This window comes from Podarcis melisellensis, assembly GCF_964234715.1.
Source record: "Podarcis melisellensis genome assembly, chromosome: 11".
In the NCBI taxonomy this organism is placed as follows: domain Eukaryota; kingdom Metazoa; phylum Chordata; class Lepidosauria; order Squamata; family Lacertidae; genus Podarcis; species Podarcis melisellensis.
In genome coordinates this window covers 8,384,320-8,405,602 of record NC_138543.1, presented here as the reverse complement: position 1 = coordinate 8,405,602, position 21,283 = coordinate 8,384,320, and the positions used below count along the sequence as shown (strand labels likewise).

At 43.2% G+C, this 21,283-nt stretch overlaps 1 protein-coding gene across 3 annotated transcripts in view; it reads left to right on the top strand.

Annotated features, from left to right (window-relative positions):
• Positions 1–20,488, top strand: part of PTCH1 (patched 1) — a 107,088-nt gene extending 86,600 nt beyond the window's left edge. For all 3 annotated transcript variants that reach the window (XM_081930377.1, XM_081930376.1, XM_081930378.1), the window contains 7 exons: positions 1,794–2,074; positions 4,201–4,338; positions 5,989–6,131; positions 10,690–10,789; positions 14,099–14,353; positions 15,727–16,258; positions 17,640–20,488. In XM_081930377.1, coding sequence (XP_081786503.1) covers positions 1,794–2,074; positions 4,201–4,338; positions 5,989–6,131; positions 10,690–10,789; positions 14,099–14,353; positions 15,727–16,257 — 1,448 coding nt within the window. In that variant the 3' untranslated portion in view covers position 16,258; positions 17,640–20,488. The remainder of the gene's footprint in view (positions 1–1,793; positions 2,075–4,200; positions 4,339–5,988; positions 6,132–10,689; positions 10,790–14,098; positions 14,354–15,726; positions 16,259–17,639) is intronic.
• Positions 20,489–21,283: the final 795 nt, after the last annotated feature.

The window sequence follows — 21,283 nt, the reverse complement described above, 5'->3', positions numbered from 1 at the left end:
TCTTTAATAGTCTATATCAGAGGTCTAAAACTCATTTCATGTTAATGTGCCCTGTTCATTTTCCGCGGAAGGGGAGCCTTCAGTTCCCCGTGGTGTGCTGCCTTTGCAAATGTGGAGCTTTAATAATTGGGAGTTAAATTTTGTTCACTCTGAATTTGTTGGCTTGGGGTGTTAGTTGGGAAAGAGATCTGTATAAAGAGGATCCTCTGCTCTTGCAAGTCACCCGTTTGCATTCCGAATAGCAGTCCCAGTTTGATTCTGTTTGCTTTTGCTCTGGATTTATTGGGTGAATTGCTGGTTGGTTATTGGGTGGCTGGAGTGAGGAGAAAAGAGGACTGGTACTTCTGGAAACACAACTGGATAACAAGCAAATTGTGCTTCACTGAATCCGAACCCTAAAGCTCATGGGCAGCCAGCCAAAACTTGTCTTAATGAAAATTTATAGTTGAGATTATAATAGGGCAAATCATGTTTAGTAAGTCAACGGAATGACCCTGCAGTGTCTGGAACACACAGCAGCAGCAAGAACTTAATGCTAGTTGTGTGATGGCTTTTTCGAGGGAGGAGTGGGTGGTATTGGGGACTTAGCATTGCTTTTTGAAAAGAGAGCATGGAAAATTTGGGTGTGTTGAGTCACTGAAGGATAAAAATGATCTACTTCCTGAAATAGTCATTTGAAGTATTTAATCTTTCTTTGATTGACTGTAGCATGCTCTAAAGCTCGTTTTTAATAACCAGGGAAAATGTAAGAAATGTACTGGCCAGCTTTAAGCTTTCAAAGTATTTAACTGATTACAAATGCTGGCCCTGATTCACTGCTTCCTTTTAATGCTGTTGGGATTCCATGCTGTCAGCTATGCAATGATTTCAGAAGTATTGCCCTTCTAGCAGGGTAGTGCAAAAGTACATGAGGTTTTGCAATTCTCTCCAGTCAAATGTTAAACCCATTCTAAATCTTCAAATGTTAAGTCTTTGTTTGCTACTGTTCAGGCGTATGTAGACGGCTATCAACAAATACTAGTGTAGTCAGCACAACGGACTGGCTATTTTAAAGCCCATTTTGTATGGCAGTGGGTGGTATCACACCTTGCAAGCTAAAATACTCTTAACGTAGGTTGTTAAGGCTTGATTCCTTGACATTTTTTGTTAACTGATATCATTAATGATGGTGTATGCTGCATTTATATGATTATCCCATTTTTACGGTAGGCACTGAGGCAAAATAAAAATAAATGAAAGATAACAAAGAGACTTGTGGGATGTTAAAAACTAAAGTGATATCCAACTAAGTCAAAGATAAGTCAGTGTGGTGTAGTGGTTAGAGCAGGCATAGGCAAACTCGGCCCTCCAGATGTTTTGGGACTACAACCCCCATCATCCCTGACCACTGGTCCTGTTAACTAAGGATCATGGGAGTTGTAGTCTCAAAAACATCTGGAGGGCCGAGTTTGCCTATGCCTGGGTTAGAGTGTTGGACTGGGACCTGGGAGGCCAGAGTTTGAATCCCCGCTTGAACATGAAGCTTACTGAAACTCCCCAAATGTATAGCATGATAGTGGGAAGGCTTGCCTGTATGAAATCTGAAATGTACTACACCTCTTCATAATGAAATTCACTGTTTCTGCTGCATTTTGTTGGTATATCTGAACGTACCATTTAATGCAAATTAATCGATGTTGATATTCTGGCACCAGAAAGCCAAACTGCTTCATTTGCCTGTTTCACTCTGTATTCTGATACACTGTTTTCCAGCATAAGTTTGTTTAAGCAGTGTGTTTTTCCCCCCTTCCCAGTCCCAGAAGCTGAGCCTATTGAATATGTTCAGTTTCCTTTCTACCTCAATGGACTGCGCGACACTTCTGACTTTGTGGAAGCTATTGAGAAAGTGAGAGCAATCTGCAATAACTACACCAGCCTCGGGGTTCCCAGTTACCCCAATGGATACCCGTTTCTCTTCTGGGAACAATATATCGGTCTCCGTCATTGGCTCCTTCTGTCCATCAGCGTGGTTCTGGCGTGTACGTTCCTGGTGTGTGCCCTCTTCCTTCTGAACCCTTGGACAGCTGGGATCATTGTAAGTGTTTGCTGAAGCAAAATTCCTTTCAGCATAGCTCTTGCTACAGTCAGGAAGGTTTTGTTTATGTCTGGCTACTGATGGGGTATGCATATTGCATCATTCACGATATATTTATTCAACTTGAGGGGGTAGGGTTCATGAAAAAGGTATAAGCCTTAATAACCTTCATCCTTTGGCCTCCTCTATTTGCTTAAGTTTAAAATAAAAATAAAAGTGTCTAAACTTTTGCCCTCATTCTGATACCTAGAGGTAAAAGAAAGAGAAATTATTAAATGGTTTTTTTAAAAAGCGTCTTATTATTCTAGAGAGCTAAGTGATTTTTGTGTCAAGATTTACCGTATTTTTTGCTCTATAAGACTCACTTTTTCCCTCCTAAAAAGTAAGGGGAAATGTGTGTGCTTCTTATGGAGCGAATGCAGGCTGTGCAGCTATCCCAGAAGCCAGAACAGCAAGAGGGATTGCTGCTTTCATTGCGCAGGGGTCCCTCTTGCTGTTCTGGCTTCTGAGATTCAGAATATTTTTTTCTTGTTTTCCTCCTCCAAAAACTTGTGCTCTGGTGCGTCTTATAGAGCGAAAAATACGGTATTTTTATTTCATTTGGAGCCACTCATAAGCAATTCATTATTACGTTCTGGACACAAACCTGTTACTTTTTGTTTTGGAAATGAATCTCGTGGACTTCCAAGTAAATAGCTGAAAAATAACAGTTCGCTCTTACGCTTGCTGTTTTTGCAAGCGAGTCCCAGGGTTTTCAGGGGCCCAAGGCAAGGGACCCGAGATGCTCCCCAGAGTGAAGTCCTTCCTGACATTTCTCTGGAGCTGGTTTCTTTGTTGAGCTCTGGAAGTGTTCACGGCCTGAACACAAAGAGCTGCACAGGATTTCAGGGCCCAACATCTGACTGCATCAGATGTTGCTCTCTGCTGCTGACTTGATATGAGGAGCCCTGTGCAACTTCCTCAAGAGAGGACCAGTGTGAAAAAATGCCTGGATCCCCAAAGTTGGGTTTCATGGGGGGAGAAGAGGGCAAGGCAGGGTTGCAGGGTGTAGGAAGAATAGTCTGATGAATGTAAATTGTATAAACTAGTTTTTTATATGTTCTGGAAAGCGCTGGTGATCTTTCAGCACACGGGCATTCTTTTCAAATGGAATGTTGATGTTATGCTGTCTAAACTTTACAAACTTCCCCATAGCTTATAAAAGGGCAGAGGTAGAAAGCAATTACCAGGTTTTGTCCTATAGATGTGTGTACAGCAGGTATGTTAAAAGGCAAATGTTTAGTCTGGAGTAGCTTTCAAAAGTCATAGGCTGTGCATGTTATCATTCACGAGTCATTAGCTTATAAAATAATTTATTGCCGTGCCTATAGGGGGTGGAGTCTGCTTTCAGAAAGGGATTTTACCTTTTTAACAGAGTCTTCAGGCTTTCTCCTTCTTCTCTTTCGATGCCTTTTTCGTGTTCTCTACCCCCTGCCTCTAATTTTGTTTACGAGGTAGATGAAAGAAGAAAAATAAAAAAGCCTCCCCTTAACTTTAACTGTTTGCTTTGTCCATGCCAATCCCCCCAAGTTCTTCAAAGCTAAGAGGCCCTTTGTAACCCGACACCCATCAGCTGATTATGGCATTCACTGTTTTCCATGCATTAACTACTCCCAAGTCATCTTCACTTACTCTGTAATTTGGTCAAAAGGTTGTCTGGGTGGGTGGGTGAGGGGAGCCCACATGCTGTATCTTTCCTTGCATTAATCACTATACTGGGACTACGTAAGAGGAGGTGGAATACAGGAAAGAAGCGGAGAACGGCCCAAATGATTTCAGGCTGTATTGCCAAACAATACGTGAAGCAAACCTGTATACTTCGATTTCTGCCTGGCTTCAAAGAAAACTATTAACTCGTGGTTTCTGAAGAGCCTAGACATTTATTTCAGTAATTAAGAATAAGAAATACCAGCGGCTCACCTTTTCATTCTCTCTCTCCATTCTCCAGATGTTTTCGACTACAACTCCCATCATCCCCTGCCAGCTGGCTGTGCTTGTGGTCCAAAACATCTGGAAGCCACCAGGTTGGCGAAGGCTGTTCTATATATAAGAGGGAAAGTTGCTAATTGCCATTTGGATCTCTTTAGGTGGTGGTGCTGGCTCTGATGACGGTGGAGCTCTTTGGCATGATGGGTCTTATTGGGATAAAACTGAGCGCCGTGCCTGTAGTCATCCTGATTGCTTCTGTTGGAATCGGAGTGGAGTTCACTGTTCACATTGCCTTGGTAAGTGGAAGCTGAATATCTCATTTTGTTCTCTTTTTTTTTTTAATGCTCCCTTCGTGCCAAAAAAATACCTTGCATGTGGACAGCTAGTTCCCCAAATGGAGATTGGAATACAGTGGTACCTCTGGATGCGAACGGGATCCGTTCCGGAGCCCCGTTCACATCCTGAAGCGAACGTAAGACGTGACTGCGCATGTGCGGGTTGCGTTCCGCCGCTTCCGCGCATGCGTGTGACCTCATTTTGAGCATCTGCGCACGCGCGAGTAGCAAAACCCAGAAGTAATGCACTCCATTACTTCCGGGCTGCCGCGGAGCGCAACCGAAAAATAAGCTGAAGCGTATTCATCCCGAGGTATGACTGTAGAGCTCTTCCCCATGTATTCCTAGTTTTCAAGGAATTCTTTGATGTGGAAGAATGGAGCATTCAATCATGTAGACTCCACCCACATTCTGAAGCAATGCTCTGATAGGGTAATTGTACACTTCCTTCTTTCTGAGTATTTGAAATACTGTAATAACTTAAAACACAAATCGCACAAAAATTACAAAGCATTAATACACCCAGCTTCTTGCCCTTGTCACGGGAGTTAGATAAGGCCACGCAGACCTTTGGACTGGCGCCTGGCTTCCGTAATGAATTGTACACAGGTAAATGAATTGAACCTGAATCTTGACAAGATGGAGATGCTGTGGTTTGGTAGTGCCATTAGGTGAATGGCCAGTGCTTGATGGAGTTGCACTCTCCTTGAAGAAACCGGTGCATAGTTTGGGGGTATTTCAGTATTTCACGTTGTCACTGAAGACTTGGATGTCTGTAGTGATGCAGAGTGGTGGTACCCGCAAAGCACTCTGCAAGAACCGCACAAGCAAAAATGTCACCTGACAACATTGTGACACCAGGTGAATGACCATGTGGATGGCCCCAATCACCTGTCAGACTTTGGCTTTGAAGAGTAGGGGAGATAATGATCTAGCCTGCCAGTGAGATCCATGTCCTCATCCCTATGCAAGGGTAACATCCCCTCAAGCTGCTCCCCATGCCAGCGTGACCCCACCCAGAGACTGGGCCTTTTTTAATTTGCAGAAGGGTCAGCAGCTCAGGCTCTCCATCCGTGATTGGGACTTTTCATATTACCTTAGAGGTGTAGGAGGCATCTCTGCCTTAGCAACCTCCAAACCACCAGCACAAAGTAAGAAGTTGTTGGTTATTTTTTATTGCTTTGTTTTTACTCTAGAGCAGAAGAGAGGCACGTGTCGCATTTTCTGCCTCAGCAGCCAGAACAACTTAACTAGCTTAGGTACTGCACACCTTGTCTCAGAGGGGTGGTGAGGAGGACCACATTTTTTGCTGCTGCTTCAGGCAGCGAGATGTCTTGGGCTGACTCTGCTGCAGTCACGGGGCTTAACCTCCCAGGGAGGGTTGAATTCTGACACCTCTCACTTTACAGATTAAGCCTTCTGATTGATTACAAAATTAATGTCTGCCTTAAGCCTCGTTAGCCAGTTATTCATATATGTATAGTAAGAAGAACTGTCAATTGCCAATTGTCGTTGTAGCATCTTTCCTCTCCTTTGGGGATTCCCTCCCCCTTAGGAATCCTCGTAAGCTGCTCACACTATTCTGATGGCATGAACTCCATTCTTTCCCAGGCCTTTCTGACTGCCATAGGAGACAAGAACCGCAGGGCTGTCCTTGCCTTAGAGCACATGTTCGCACCCGTGTTGGATGGAGCTGTGTCTACGCTGCTCGGTGTGTTAATGCTTGCAGGATCCGAGTTTGACTTTATTGTCAGGTAAAACATGTGTGCATCCTGCCTCTCGCTTTGCTTAATTAAAATTAAATGAATGTAGCAGAGCCTCATTTATCTGACTGGGCAAGGGCGCCTATAATGGTTACTGGATAATCCGAAATTTGGTTACGAGAATCGCGATTTCATTGGGATTAGACTATGATGTTGAGCTGTGCTGGAACACCCCGGTGAGTTCAGGAAGCTGCAAGTGCAAGTTCCTCTAGCTCAGAGTTGCCTACACTGACTGGCAGCAGCTGTCCAAGGTTTCAGGTAAGGGATTTTCCCAGCACTGTCTGGAGATGTGCTGGGGAAGTTTGATCCTTTTATATGCAGAGCACATGCTCTGCCCCTAAGCTGTGGCCCTTTCCTGATCACATAAGTGAGGTTCTTTTCCATGGGAATGCTGCCATGCTTCTCCATTTACCAGTGCTGTGCATGATGTACTTGCTTGTGCCATGGTTTCGTTTTTACTCTGCTTTATTACTCTGCTAGTTTCTTTTTAGTAGTAGTAGTAGTAGTAGTAGTAGTAATAATAATAATAATAATAATAATAATAATAATAATAATAATTTATACCCCGCCCTCCCCAGCCAAGACCAGGGTGGCTAACAACCAATAATAAAAACAAGTTGATTAAAATACAATTTAAAAGATCAAGATACAACATTAAAACATGAGGGTGCAATCTCTTCATAGGAGGAGAAAGGAAAAAGAAAGAGGGGGAGGGAATCAAACTGATTCTAAGCCAAAGGCCAGGTGGAACAACTCTGTCTTACAGGCCCTGCGGAAAGAGATCAGATCCCGCAGGGCCCTGGTCTCAAGAGACAGAGTGTTCCACCAGGCTGGAGCCAGTGTTGAGAAGGCCCTGGCTCTGGTTGAGGCTGATCCAACTTCCTTAGGGCCCGGGACCTCTAAGGTGTTGCTATATATGGACCTTAATGTCCTCCGTGGGGCATATCAGGAGAAGCGGTCCCATAGGTACGAGGGTTCTAGGCCATGATAGTAGCTGTTTCTATTGCAAGTACTGGATTTTGTTAAAAATAATTTTAAAAGCTTCCCGCTCAGAAAAGGCCTTATGCAGCCTATAGTTTGTTCAACAGCAGCATTAAGTTATTCCCAAAGAGTGGTTAGCTGGAGGTGACCTTTAACCTAAGCACTCTCCCAAACTATTTACATGCAGAGTACTTTGAGTGGAGAAGCCTGAAAAACTATAAACATCCTGAAACTGAAACTCCCTTTACCTCACCCCCTGCCACTGAAGATTATAGAACAGTTTGGCTGACCAAAATAAAACGTTCAGGGTAGAATGTGAGCAGGCAGGCACCTATAACATCACGGAATGTAACATAAAATACACAGTGAAGCCTGAAGGCCTTTCTGTCTGAAGCTAAAGGGAGCCTGTTTTCTTGTGGCTTTAATTAAGAATGTGAATACAGCAGATAAAAGCATAGAGCAAGTTTTTTCTTTTTCTTTGGGAGGGAATTTGAGAGGGGTGATGAAATGGATCCTGTTTTGCTCCAAACAGTCTGTGCAAAGTCACTGAGCAGAAAGGCAAAAAATGTTGTCTATTTTGCAGAATTGCACGGCAAATAAAACAAATCAAAAGAGCAAGTTAGTAGGAGCTGCAATTAAGGCAGACAGCAGCTAGATTGATGATGAAGAATAATTAATATAAATACCAAAAAAAGGTGTGTAAAGTTGTAATAAAGGGGGGAACTGCAGTGCGGAAACATATATTATTGTAGCTTCTCACAGCTTTATGAAATCATAACCTCTTTCTAATCTGTCTCAGCCTATAAACTAGTATACATCTTGGTGCTACTGCAACCTCACCCAGCCCACAATTTCCTTCACCTACTTAGTACCTGCACCATGCCTCCTGGTGATCCAGCCCCAGCCCCATTCTGAGAAATGTTGACTCCACAGATCAGAGTTTGGCTCATGGAACAAAGTGCTCTTGGGTCTTAACTCCCCACCCCCACCCAAACAGCCACTTGCACCCTTTGAAAATCTGCTCTGTGCAGGGTTGGGGAATCTGTGGAACAGCGTGAAAGGTGGAGACGTGGGCTTCACAGAAAAGGGGTAACTGGCAAGAGGGGAGAATGACCCTCTGCTGGATCCAAATGGGAGGATTCCTTCCACAAATCCTTTGGAAGCCAACCTAGTGTGCTACTGCTCTCTCTTGGTGACTGAGTGTGTATATGCACGATAAAGAACAGCTGGAGAAAGTTTGCAGTCCATCAGGCGCTGCTACTGACTGTCCCCCATTCATCTCTGTGGGACTTTTGCTCACACTCCGCTCTAAACAAATGGACGTTACCAGTGTTTGGGTGGATTGCAGCTATGGACTACTTAGGTAATAAGGATTGTAACACCATTTTCCAATTGGAATTGAACTTGGAGGTGCTTGTTTTTTTAAACAATTAAGCAGCGTATAAATTTTATAAAATGAAATAAATGGGTATTTTAACGCTTCAACTTTGTCTTTATTCATTTGGCCTTCTCATCGTCTAACACAACCAGGGTTTAGCTTCCCTGTTGTTGTTTTTAAAAGATGGCTCTCAAGTCAATGAGACTTGTTTCAAGGCCTTGGGAAGGTGCCAGACTATAACGGCAAGGAGTAGGTTTTTAAGCCCAATAGCTCGTCCGGGTAGAGTTTTTGTATACTCAAAGTGGTCACATCTGTAATCGCCCTGTTTATACTAGAGTTAGACTGATGGGATGCAAATGTCTCCAATGCCTCGTGTTGATGGTGTGTCCCAGTTAGTTTACATTAGTGTAGGACATAAGCTAAGCCAGCTGGATCAGGCCAATGCCCCATCTAGTCCAGAGTCCTGTTCTCACAGTGGCTGACCAGATGCCCACGGGAAGTTTGCAAGCGGGACGTGACTGTGGCAGCACTCTGCCCAGCTGCAGTTCCCTGGGACGCGGGTGGCGCTGTGGTCTAAACCACTGAGCCTAGGGCTTGCTGATCAGAAGGTTGGCGGTTTGAATCCCCGCGACGGGGTGAGCTCCCATTGCTCGGTCCCAGCTCCTGCCCACCTAGCAGTTCAAAAGCACATCAAAGTTCAAGTAGATAAATAGGTACCACTCCGGTGGGAAGGTAAACGACGTTTCCATGCGCTGCTCTGGTTTCGCCAGAAGCAGCTTAGTCATGCTGGCCACATGACCCGGAAGCTGTACGCCGGCTCCCTCGGCCTATAGAGCGAGATAAGTGCCGCAACCCCAGAGTCGTCCGTGACTGGACCTAATGGTCAGGGGTCCTTTTACCTTTACCTTGACAGTGGAGCTAGAACTTAGCAGTTGTGGCTAGTAGCCATTGATCCTCCATGATTTGGGGTTGGGTTTTTTTTTTGGTGCTAATGCAGGGTAGAAATTCCTATATGTAATCCTACTGTAATAGCATGACAGTTGTAGCTTTGCATGTTAATAAGATTTGATCTGTTTAAACCAGAGACATTGGCAAAGGGGTTGCCCCCTTCTGCCTCTTTCTTCAAACTGTTGCCCAAGACCCAAAGCCCCCAAATCCATTAGCTTTAAAATGCATCTTTGAGCTTAGCCTCTGTCGTCCCCCCCACCCACCCCCCAAATGCTAGATACCCAACTAGTAAGGCTTTCCTCTTGCTGGCAGGTTTACCACAGTATTCATGAAGGATACCAGACCTTAGCCCTCAATGGTGGGAAAGGACAACCACTCGTGCACTCTCCTCTTCTTCCATAGTACTTCAGCCTTTATGTTTGAATTGGCTGACACAAAACAAGAGCATTCAGAGATGCTAAATTGTTCAACAAAAGATTAGCCTGCAATGCAGCTCTGCTATTGTAGAGTGCTCTTTCTCAGTACAATGCTCGGGCTCACCATAGAATGCCCTGCATTTTCTTTGCAAAAAGCTGGTTCCTGTGTCTAAAAAGGTTGCAATTTGAGCTATTTGGTAAAACTGGAACTCACAGAATTCAAGGCGGAAAGTTGTGATTAATGAATGGCAAGGGAAAGCCTTACCTGATACACTAGAGATTTAATTAGAGATTCTGCTGTTAGACGCAGAAGCATTTCACAGTGGATTAGCTGCTGGGAGAAGTAGGCTTCTTTTTCCTTCTAGGCTAAATTGTTTAAATTCTACACCCTTCACTTCATTTGTTTGCTTCTGCTGCTTCCCCCCCTTTTTTTCTTTTTTGCTAATGGGGGCCCCTTTTCATTGTATTTGTGCTTTCAATCTGTTCAGTCATTCAGTTCGCATTCCATATTTTTGTGTTTGTGTAACACATTCATAAATAACATTACATGCTGCAAGATTTCGATAAATTAACAAGCGTTTTTTCTTTCTTTCTTTCTTCCCTTTTTGAACTAACACTTTGGGTTGTGGAATGTAGCCTCTCTAATCCAAAAGGTAAAAAGAAGGGGGGGGGCGTTTGAAAACTCTGCATACTGACTTTGTACATTAAAGAAAAAACAATGTTGAGTGTTGGTGTGTTTGTTTAGTAAAATATGTTTTATATGTTTGTTTACAGTTCTAAATCATATTTTCAGCTTTTTAACACATAGTATGTTGAAATATTCCAGGTATTTCTTTGCTGTTTTGGCAATTTTAACAATCTTGGGTGCTTTGAATGGACTGGTGCTACTCCCCATTCTCCTTTCCCTTTTCGGACCATATCCTGAGGTCAGTATTGTATTACTTGCAAATTGTGGTTGTTCTTTTCACTGCTACTAATTATTATGTTACGTACTTTACACTTGTGCTACTTCTAAGTATGTTGCACTGTTATTTGGCAATTTGGTGCAAAAAACAGAATTTTTCATTGCATATACATTGGAGTATCTGAAATCTGATGTGCTTGTGCAAATCTAACTCCTTTAACTGTTTTGTGCTAAAAAGCAGTCTAGCATAGTTGCTGATCTCAATAGCATGACATTTGCCATCAGGCGAAGAAGACAACATTCTTCCTGATATCCAAATCCATTCATGTACTTATTTCTCACAGTATCACCACAGACCACCAAGAAACAGTACCTACTAAAGCTCAGGAACCATAAACTACAAGTATGGGAAGTGAGATACCACCAAATTTAATTTGCATCTATTATTGGGTGCCACAATCTGGTCACTCTTGTGGAACTCCTTGTAGGCAGGTGCTTCCCATTTCTCCTTTGTGGGCAGGGGAATTCTGTGTTCATGCATTATAAGAAAACACCTGTACCATACATTTAAAGTACTCTTACACCACTTAAAAATTCATGGCTTCTTCCAAAGAAGTCTAGGATCTGCAGTTTGTAAAGGGTGCTGAGAGTTGTAAGGAAACCTTCATTTCCCTAGTTGTTGTTGATTAGTCGTTTAGTCGTGTCCTATTCTTCGTCACCCCGTGGACCAGAGCACGCCAGGCACTCCTGTCTTCCACTGCCTCCCGCAGTTTGGTCAAACTCATGCTGGTAGCTTCGAGAACAGTGTCCAACCATCTCGTCCTCTGCCGTCCCCTTCTCCTTGTGCCCTCCATCTTTCCCAACATCAGGTTCTTTTCCAGGGAGCCTTCTCTTCTCATGAGGTGGCCAAAGTATTGGAGCCTCAGCTTCACTATCTGTCCTTCCAGTGAGCACTCAGGGTTGATTTCCTTCAGAATGGAGAGGTTTGATCTTCTTGCAGTCCATGGGACTCTCAAGAGTCTCCTCCAGCACCAGAATTCAAAAGCATCAGTTCTTCGGCGATCAGCCTTCTTTATCATTTCCCTCAGAGAACTGTAATTCCTAGAGTGGTCTAACAACCAATCCTTCTTCACAGGGTATTCTGGAAATACCCTACTCTGTGAGGGGAGTTGGGATCTCCTAACAACAACTCTCAGCCTTAACATTTAAGGTTCCTAGGGTTATTTGGAAGAAGCCACAATTGTTAAAAGTGGTATAAGTAAAGGACCCCTGACCATTAGGTCCAGTCGTGGACGACTCTGGGGTTGCGGCGCTCATCTCACTTTATTGGCTGAGGGAGCCGGTGTACAGCTTCTGGGTCATGTGGCCAGCATGACTAAGCCGCTTCCGGCGAACCAGAGCAGCGCACGGAAACGCCGTTTACCTTCCCACCGGAGCGGTACCTATTTATCTACTTGCACTTTGACATGCTTTCGAACTGCTAGGTTGGCAGGAGCAGGGACCATGCAACAGGAGCTCACCCCGTCGTAGGGATTCGAACCGCCGACCTTCTGATCAGCAAGTCCTAGGCTCTGTGCTTTAACCCACAGCACCACCCGCATCCCTAAAAGTGGTATAATAGTGCTTAAAATGTACAGGTTTGGCTGAGAGCCCCACATGCGTGTGGAGTATTCCAAAACAGAAAGCAAACCCTTGTGCCAGTGCTAGGAATGTCTTGTCTAATTCTTTATTACATTTCCATCCCACCTTGCACTGTCCAAGGAGCTCAAGGTGCCCACCATATCTGATCCTCACAGAAACCCCTGTGAGGTAGGTTAGGCAAGGTCAATCAGTGAGCTTCATAGCGGGGGGGGGGGGAATTTGAACCCTGGTCTCCCAGTATACCACACTGCCATTCATTCAAGCTGATCACCCCCAATAGAGTGCTGATGAGTAGGATTTGGGCCTGCTGCAAGCAAGCCCGTGCTTGCCCCATATTAAGGTTACCAGACATCCCCGTTTCCCGGGGACAGTCCCCGGATTTACAAATCAGTCCCCATACAAAATCTATTGAAGTTGAAAAGTGTCCCCGGATTCATTGAAAAAAATCTGGTAACCTTACCATAGCTGTAAGCTGCTCTTTCTGCCACCACCCGTTGCTTCCTCTGTCACAAGGCCCCATGACTATTTATCATGCATTCAGGCAAAGGCAGGTAGAGGTGGCTTTTCTTGGTTCCAGGCCCCAGCCGAGTGTCCGGTTGAGTTCCAGCATCCTAATGGGGGAAATTACACTCTGCACAGGATTCCCAGTGAGAAAAAGGCTCCTGGAAGACCTCTTCAGTAGAAATTGTGTGTGGTGTGTCATTTGTCCCAGGCCAATTCCTGGCGGGGAGGAGGGGCGGCCTGCAAGAAGCTGAAGCTGTCGCTTCCCTTGTGAGCAACTGCAATGAAAGTTTGCAACGCCCTTGGGCCTTTATGTGTGTGTAAACAGTCCCTTTTGGGCTCGTGCCTCCCTGAGGCAGACAGTTTTGGATCATGCATGTGGAGTCATGAATTCTGTGCTAAATTAACACAAGTTAATCTCGCCAATAAAGCGAGATGAGCGCCGCAACCCCAGAGTCGGTCACGGGTCAGGGGTCCCTTTACCTTTACCTTCTATGGCACAATTAAAAATCTCTATTTTGTGTGCCCATCCACCAAACCTCAGATGGCAGAGGGACCCTGAGCAAGTCTCCTATGCTGAATAGTGCATTGATAGTTACGTGTGGAAGGAGGGAATCCTTAGGGCAGGAATTTCCAACTCCCAAGAGACTGTGATCTACTCCCAGTATAAAAAAACTGGCAGTGATCTACCCATTGTCATTGGAGGGAGGGAGGAGTGTGTGTCGGGTGGTTGGATTTCCCAGAGTTGTTAAGCTTTGGGGGGGAAGGATTGCACAGAGTTTTTTTAGCTTTCCTCCCATAACTTTTTGTACACAATAAGGATCCCACGATCTACCAGGATCACCCAGGGATCTACCGATAGATCACAATCTACTGGTTCGACATCCCTGTCTTAGGGTCTTCTGGCCCCAGGCCATTTAGGGCTTTAAAAGTTAAGAGGCTATGTACTAGACTTGGAAATTGATTGGTAATGTATATTAGAATAAAAAATCAGTTTAAGACACAGTTTGATAAAAAGTATTAAATGCAGACATTTAGTTCATGATTTGGTATTAGAAACATTTTAAAAATGGGAGCAGTTTTACTGTAGTTCATCTCCGAAGTGATGCGAGCTTATTTCACCAAAGTAAAGTTATTTTCTCCAGATGCTTCTACAGACCACTAAGAGTTTTTAAACTGTCATTCCTAGGTTTCCCCAGTCGATGGAAGGAGCAGGTTACCTACGCCATCTTCTGAGCCTCCCCCAAGCGTTGTGAGGTTCACCATACCACCTGGTCATGCACAGAATGGGTCAGATTCTTCCGATTCTGAGTACAGTTCTCAGACCACGGTATCTGGAATCAGTGAGGAGCTCCATCAGTATGAGTCCACTCAGAGATCTGGTGCCCCGGTCCGCCAAGTAATTGTTGAAGCAACTGAAAATCCAGTATTTGCCAGATCCACTGTAAGTAACCCAAATCTCTGTTTCTCTTTTCCAGCTTTCATGTATAAATCTAACATTCCATTCCTTAACTAGTTTGATAGGTTCTGCAACATAGGTGTAGATCCACATTTCTCAGATTGGTGCATGTCTTAAGGGTAGAGTCCGGTCTGAAACTTCAAGCCTGTGACAGTAAGATATCCAGGCTGATCTCCCAAACATATGACTATAATTTAGGGAAGATTCATTTTCCTACATGCACACACACACACACACCAGTGCCCAGTTTCTCTTTGGAGTTGCATGCTTAAGGAACATTTAAAAAGCGAATCACCACTTGCACAGGGATAGTCACAAACATTCCTATTACCAAAGGTGCCCTTTTTACAGTAGCCACAGTTACGGAAATGGCCGCAGCAACTTGTTCACACTAAAGTTTATCTACACTGTTGCATATCTTGGCACATGATTTCAAGGAGAACATAAACGCTGCCTTTCTGAAAATTGTCCCTTAATTTTTGGCTCTACTTGATGTGAACCTCAAAAGCATTTCAGGGAAGAATGGGAAGTGTTGGTGCCAATTCAGTACTAAAAAAGGAAATGTAGGCATAGTTCTTTGTATCACATTTCCCCCCTATTTGCAGATTTTTGGGATATGGGAATGCGTTTGATACAGCTCTGGTAATATTGCCTCTTTCGACAGAAGAGCAAGTTTGTAATCTGGCAGGTTCTCTCACACTCACTAAGTATCCTTGGTGAAATTAATAATGTAAAATAGGTTGGCTTGAAAAAAAGAAAACAAATCTTATCAGAGCAAAGAATGGCACATAAACCACCAGTCTTTTTTATTATTATTTCCAACTCTACAATATCTTTATTTCATTTAATTGTTATAACATGGAATACGTGCTCTAAGGTATACAGAAGATACAGTGTAAATTATTGCATTGATAAAATTCCTATTTTCCATTCTGTGTCTATCTCATTTTGTGACTTCCCTCCACCACAACACCACATCCTTTAATATATTTTGAACTTGTCATTGTGTAATATATATTAGTTACTTTGGCCCCCAGAACAATCTTACAATAATTTTTTTCGTTCCTTTGCGAACTTAGTCCATGCATGTCAATAAATTTGTTTTGGAACAATGTTTTGTCATATATTCTTCTAAAGAGTTCCTTTCCTTCTGAAGTTTTTGATTTGACTGAGATCTAATGGCTGCTGTCATTTTAGCCAACTCTGTGAATTCACATAATTTGCTTAACCAATCAGGGGATCAGTCTTTTGCCCCTTCAAGCAGCTTAGCCCACCATGTTCTTTCAGGTTGTGGAGGAGCTACCATCATTTGTTGCCATAGCCTTATTAAAGATTTCCGTGCCCCATTTCCTTCCCAGGTGGTTCAGCCGGATACAAGGTATTATCAGCCAAGCCCAAGATCACAGGCTTACCAAGAGTCTGGATCCCAGCAAACCTGGCATCAAAATAAGCAGCCCAAAAGAGAACCAAGGGAAGGACTCCGGCCACCCCCTTACCGGCCGCGCAGGGATGCTTTTGAAACGTCTACTGATGGGCACTCCTGCCCTAGTAACAGGGACTGCTCTAGCCAGAGAGCTCGTTCTCAGAACAACAGAAACGCAGCCTTTACTGCCACGGGCACGTCGGTGCCTGCGTACGGCCAGCCTATCACTACTGTAACTGCCTCAGCATCAGTTACTGTCGCTGTGCACCCACCAATGCACGGCCACAATACTCGCGGAGGAGGCTTTCCATCCTACGAGGGATACCACGAAAGCGACCATGGACAATTTGAGGACCCTCATGTGCCTTTCAATGTCCGGTGTGAGAGGAGGAACTCTAAAGTAGAAGTAATAGAAGTGCAAGATGTTGAATGTGAAGAGAGAACTCGTGGCAGCAGCTCGGATTAAGGTAAGGGTTCCCGCCTCCGCCATTTCTAGCTGCAAGATCTAGAATCCCAGAAGAACTTTTCCATGTGGAGAAGATGATTGTGCAGTTGTGGAAGGTTGTGTGGGGATAAGAAAACAGAAGGCTGTCAGACACACAATAATTTTTAGGGTTATACCATACAGTTGCATGAGGAATTGCATGGTTGTACACTTATTGGTCAAGGGACACGGGGGGCGCTGTGGGTTAAATCACAGAGCCTAGGACTTGCCGATCAGAAGGTCAGAGGTTCGAATCCCCGTGATGGGGTGAGCTCCCGTTGCTCGGTCCCTGCTCCTGCCAACCTAGCATTCAAAAGCACATCAAAGTGCAAGATACACCTTCTGGCGGGAAGGTAAACGGCGTTTCCGTGCGCTGCTCTGGTTCACCAGAAGTGGCTTAGTCATGCTGGCCACATGACCCGGAAGCTGTATGCCGGCTTCCTCGGCCAGTAAAGCGAGATGAACACCGCAACCCCAGAGTCTGTCACAACTGGACCTAATGGTCAGGGGTCCCTTTACCTTTACCATTACAATTCTTGGTTACTGGAAATTCCTTGTCTGTGGAGAGCTAGAATATTGGGGAAAAGGCTTCTAAGATATTCCATCAAATGTGGTAGCTTTCAGTAGACAAGGAGTCTTTAATGTCAATCATGCTATCCAACCCCTAAAGTGCTACAGTCCCAGAAAGGTAGTAAACTTTGTGTTTCCACTTCCATTTTCAGCTGACCATGCTTTCTCATTTATGTTTATGTGCAAACACAACCTAGGAAGGACAAAGAAGCAGTAGATATATATAGAACGGGAAAGTAGATGGAAGAAAAGTTTTCACTATTAGAGATTTTAATGGTGGAAAAACTAAACTTGAGACACTTTACTTTTGCCTTTATTATTGCTTTTGTTAGGGACATCTATGAAAAGCTAGGCTATGCATAGTTTAGTGTAACCTGCCTTAGAATAAGTACACAGACTGAATTGCCTGTGATGTCCTTTCTTCTGTAAGATTCTAAGGGTAGTGAACTCAGGAAAACTCAAAATCCAGATATGAAATGATGTTCATTTAGTTCAGATGCTGGTGCTAACTTGACAAAAGCTGAGACTCACATCTGCCCGTTGTGATTGTGAACCTGGGCAAGCTAGACATCCAGAAATGGAAAAACTAAGAATTAACAAGGCCCTTAAAAAAAAAGGACCTGTTTAAACCATTTGGCCACAGGAAGTCACTGTCATGGCTGGGAAAAGAACATAGGCCTCATGGCTTTTAATTGCAGAACTTGTCAGATGGCTTGGGGCTGAGGTGATTTATTTATCTTTGCTGAACTTTAGGTGAACAGTGGGGCTCTTTTTTTTTGTCTCTATTTGTACAGGGAAATAACTGAAGCAAAGAAGAGGCCAAAGATGGGGAAGCACCTCCTCTTTCCAGAACTGCTTGAAGAGAAACTGCCTGAAGTTATGAAGAAGGACAATGCTGCATCAGGGCAACAGTTCACCATTACTGTAACCTATTGTATTATTTTGTGAAATATTTCTATAAATATTTAAAAGATGTACACATATGTAATATACAAGAGAAACCGTGTAAAGTAGTATAATCTGGAGTTATTTTGACTCCTGTTTAACGGAGTGGGGACTGTTTTGTTTGTGCTCTGTTTGTACATTGATCTCTGCCACAACTAAGCTTAATCTAGTCGTAAATTTCAGCATATGTTTGCTGCTGCTTAAAATATTGTATAATTTACATGTATAATTCTATGCAAATATTGCTAATGTATTAGGGTTTGTTTGTTTTTGTTTGTTTTGTAAAGGTACATATGTGTGTGCGTGTGTTAAAGTATTTTAAAAATTTCCATATCACAGCCCTGTGGTAGTGATATGTTTCTGTTAACTTTCAAACACGCTATGCGTGATAATTTTTCTTTTTCTTTTTTTTTTCCTTTTTTTAAAAAACGAGCAGAAATGAAGAGCAGTGTGTTTAACCTTGATAAGTGTAGCTGTGGGGGGGGGGGCTTTGTGGTGTGTGTGTGTGTGTGTGTGTAGTTGTATACTGTAGTTACTTTATGGAGCACCGACTAGCGGGAATTTCCATCACGTGCCCCCTGAAATTCTTCTTTCGTATTTAAGTATATGGTTCTTGTGCTGTGCTAATCCAACGGGTCGTGTGCAAGAGATTTTCTCAGAAGTGTGTGCTTACTGTTCCTTGACCTTGAAAAACAACCCACGGTGGCTAAGGCTCCAATCTTGCACATGTATACTTGTGAGTAGGTTCCAGTGAAATTAGTGGGACTTCCATGAGTGGTATTCAAGCTGAAATCAAGTTAGTCTTGACTGATGGAGTTCATTGATTTCAATGGTCTACTCTGGGTGTGTATGTAGCCACATGTAGAATTGCACCTAACTTGGTAAAAAGAAAACTAATGAAAATATTCTAAGAGCTTAACAGCTGCTACTGACATTCATCAAAGAGCAGAGATAAAGGAGAAGTGTGGACAGACTGGGATTAGCATTTGTGGGTTCTAGTTCCTGTTGGAGCAAATTTGATTTTAGGGAAACTACCTAATCTGCCTATACCTCTTTGCTCATATGTACTATCGTTAGAATTGTGTCTCTCAGCGGCGATGAAGGTTTTCATCCCCAGTGAATCATACGACAAGAACGCATAATAAAGTGTTGCTTGAAGCTAGATGCTGCTGAAAGCCTTGGGCGTGTGCTAATTGCATAGATATGATTTTTTAAGAGACAGTTCTTGCTACATTCTGAACCTAGTACAACTAATATAGTTGCCATAGTGCCGTATGTCCCCGTAGTTTCAGAAAACTTCCGGTAAATAAAAGGCGGCTTCCATTCAGGAAGTAGTTGAATTGGTCTCTTAATACCTCCAAGTTATTAACCCTGGGAGAGGCACGGCCCTGTTTTGATCATGCTGGAACTGGAAGGACCAGTGGTGGAAAGAGAGACTTGAGCCAGAAGGCACCGCATTGTTTCAGTGGTACATAAGCTGCCAAAGCTCAGTCTACAGCTCCAGCTTCCTGTCCAACGTGAAAAACGCTTGTGGCAAAAAGGGCCCAATTGGGCCCTAGAAGTGTCACGATGTCAGACAATAAAACAAGGACAAAAGCTCTGCAACAGAACAGGACGCTATGAATTGCAAGCTACCTTTCACTGCCAAGAGTTGCAGCGGCAGAGGTCACGATGGTGCCCCACGGATTATTCTTTGGGGCCACTCACTCTGCACTCTAGCCCCATGATTATTATTATTATTGAAACAGGAAGAGAAGCAGAAAGTGGAAAAGGCTTTGATGTTCAATAGCCCCTTCACCTTAGCTTGTGTGTGTGTGTGTGTGTGTGTGTGTGTGTGTGTGTGTGAGATTCTCCCCCCCCCTCTTTTTTGTGGGGTGCCTGCTCCTTGGTGCATAGTATAGACCATCTGTCTTCTTGTCACATTGGCAAAAAGAGATCTCAGTGGCTGGCTGTTCTGTTTTTTGTTTTGTTTTTTAATTAAAAAAACTTTAATTTTTGTTGATATTTATATTTTTGTATCATAAGAATGTTTTCTTACAGTATTTGTCATGCCAGTTTATAACAAACACAATGCAGGGATTTTATTTCTATTGGAAACACTATTACAGCTATGTTTCTACTTTTTAATGGAATCTTTATTTGTATAGAATGCTTACTAATGTTAAATAGGAAGAGAGTATATAACATTTACATTAAGGACTCATTTTGTAGCTTTTTAGAGTGAGGAGTTAAAAGGAAAAAAATATTCAGACTGGGTCTCATTGCCTGCTTTGTTTTGAGCAGAAATGGGTTGTGTTTCAGTTACAAAGATAAAAGTATGCCATATAATTTATTTATATGAAAATTTATTTTTGTAGTGTATATAGTAGCCCTCAATTCTTTTGACAGAATTATATTTTTAAAGAGTTTATATGTAATGATGATACCATTATGTTTTGGAACATTACTGAGACATAAATACAATGCACATTTTTAATTACAAGTCCCATTTGCAAACAATGAAAATGTTAACAGTGTTAAAAGAGAGTGTGGATATTCATGTCATTCTGAACTGTTTTAGTTGCCATTTTGCGATCTAGCATGGTTCTCAATTTTAAATCATGAGTGAAAATTTGTACAAACTCTCTAAACTTTAATGTTCAAACACTGATAGAAATTCTAACATGAATAAAAAATATTATAACTTATTGGTTACGTATTTAGTTGTTTGTGGAATGTTTATTTAAAACACGGAGAGCCGTATCGTTTAATTTGAGTCAGGCAATGCAGCAGAAACAATGTTATACACAACCTTTTTAGATTATGCAAATTGTTAGGTTAAAATGCTTTTCATTCATTCATTTATATTCCACCAACGAACTCATGGTGGTGTACCTAATTCTCCACCCCACACTTATTTTATCCTCACAACAACCTGGTCACCCAGTAAGCTTCATGGCTGAGTGGGAATTTGAAACCTGGTCTGTCATGTGTTGGGTCATCTCTCTAACCACTACACCACACTAACTCTCAGTATTAAAGTAGGTTCCCCAAGTGCACACCCAAAACTTTGTCTCTGGTGGACTGAGACTGCTCTACTCACCAGAAATGGCAAAAAGAACATAAAAGAGGAGGCCTACTGCATCAGACCAAAGGTTTCTCTTGCCCAACGTCCTGTTCTCACAATGGTCCACCAGATTCCTATGGAAGAAGAAGAGGAGTTTGGATTTGATATCCCGCTTTATCACTACCCTAAGAAGTCTCAAAGCAGCTAACAATCTCCTTTCCCTTCCTCCCCCACAACAAACACTCTGTGAGGTGAGTGAGGCTGAGAGACTTCAGAGAAGTGTGACTGGCCCAAGGTCACCCAGAAGCTGCAGGTGGAGGAACGGAGATGCGAACCCGGTTCACCAGATTACGAGTCCACCGCTCTTAACCACTACACCAGCCTGGCTCTCAAAGCCCAGAAGGGATGCCAGGAAACAGGGAATTATGTTCACATGTGGTGGAAGTG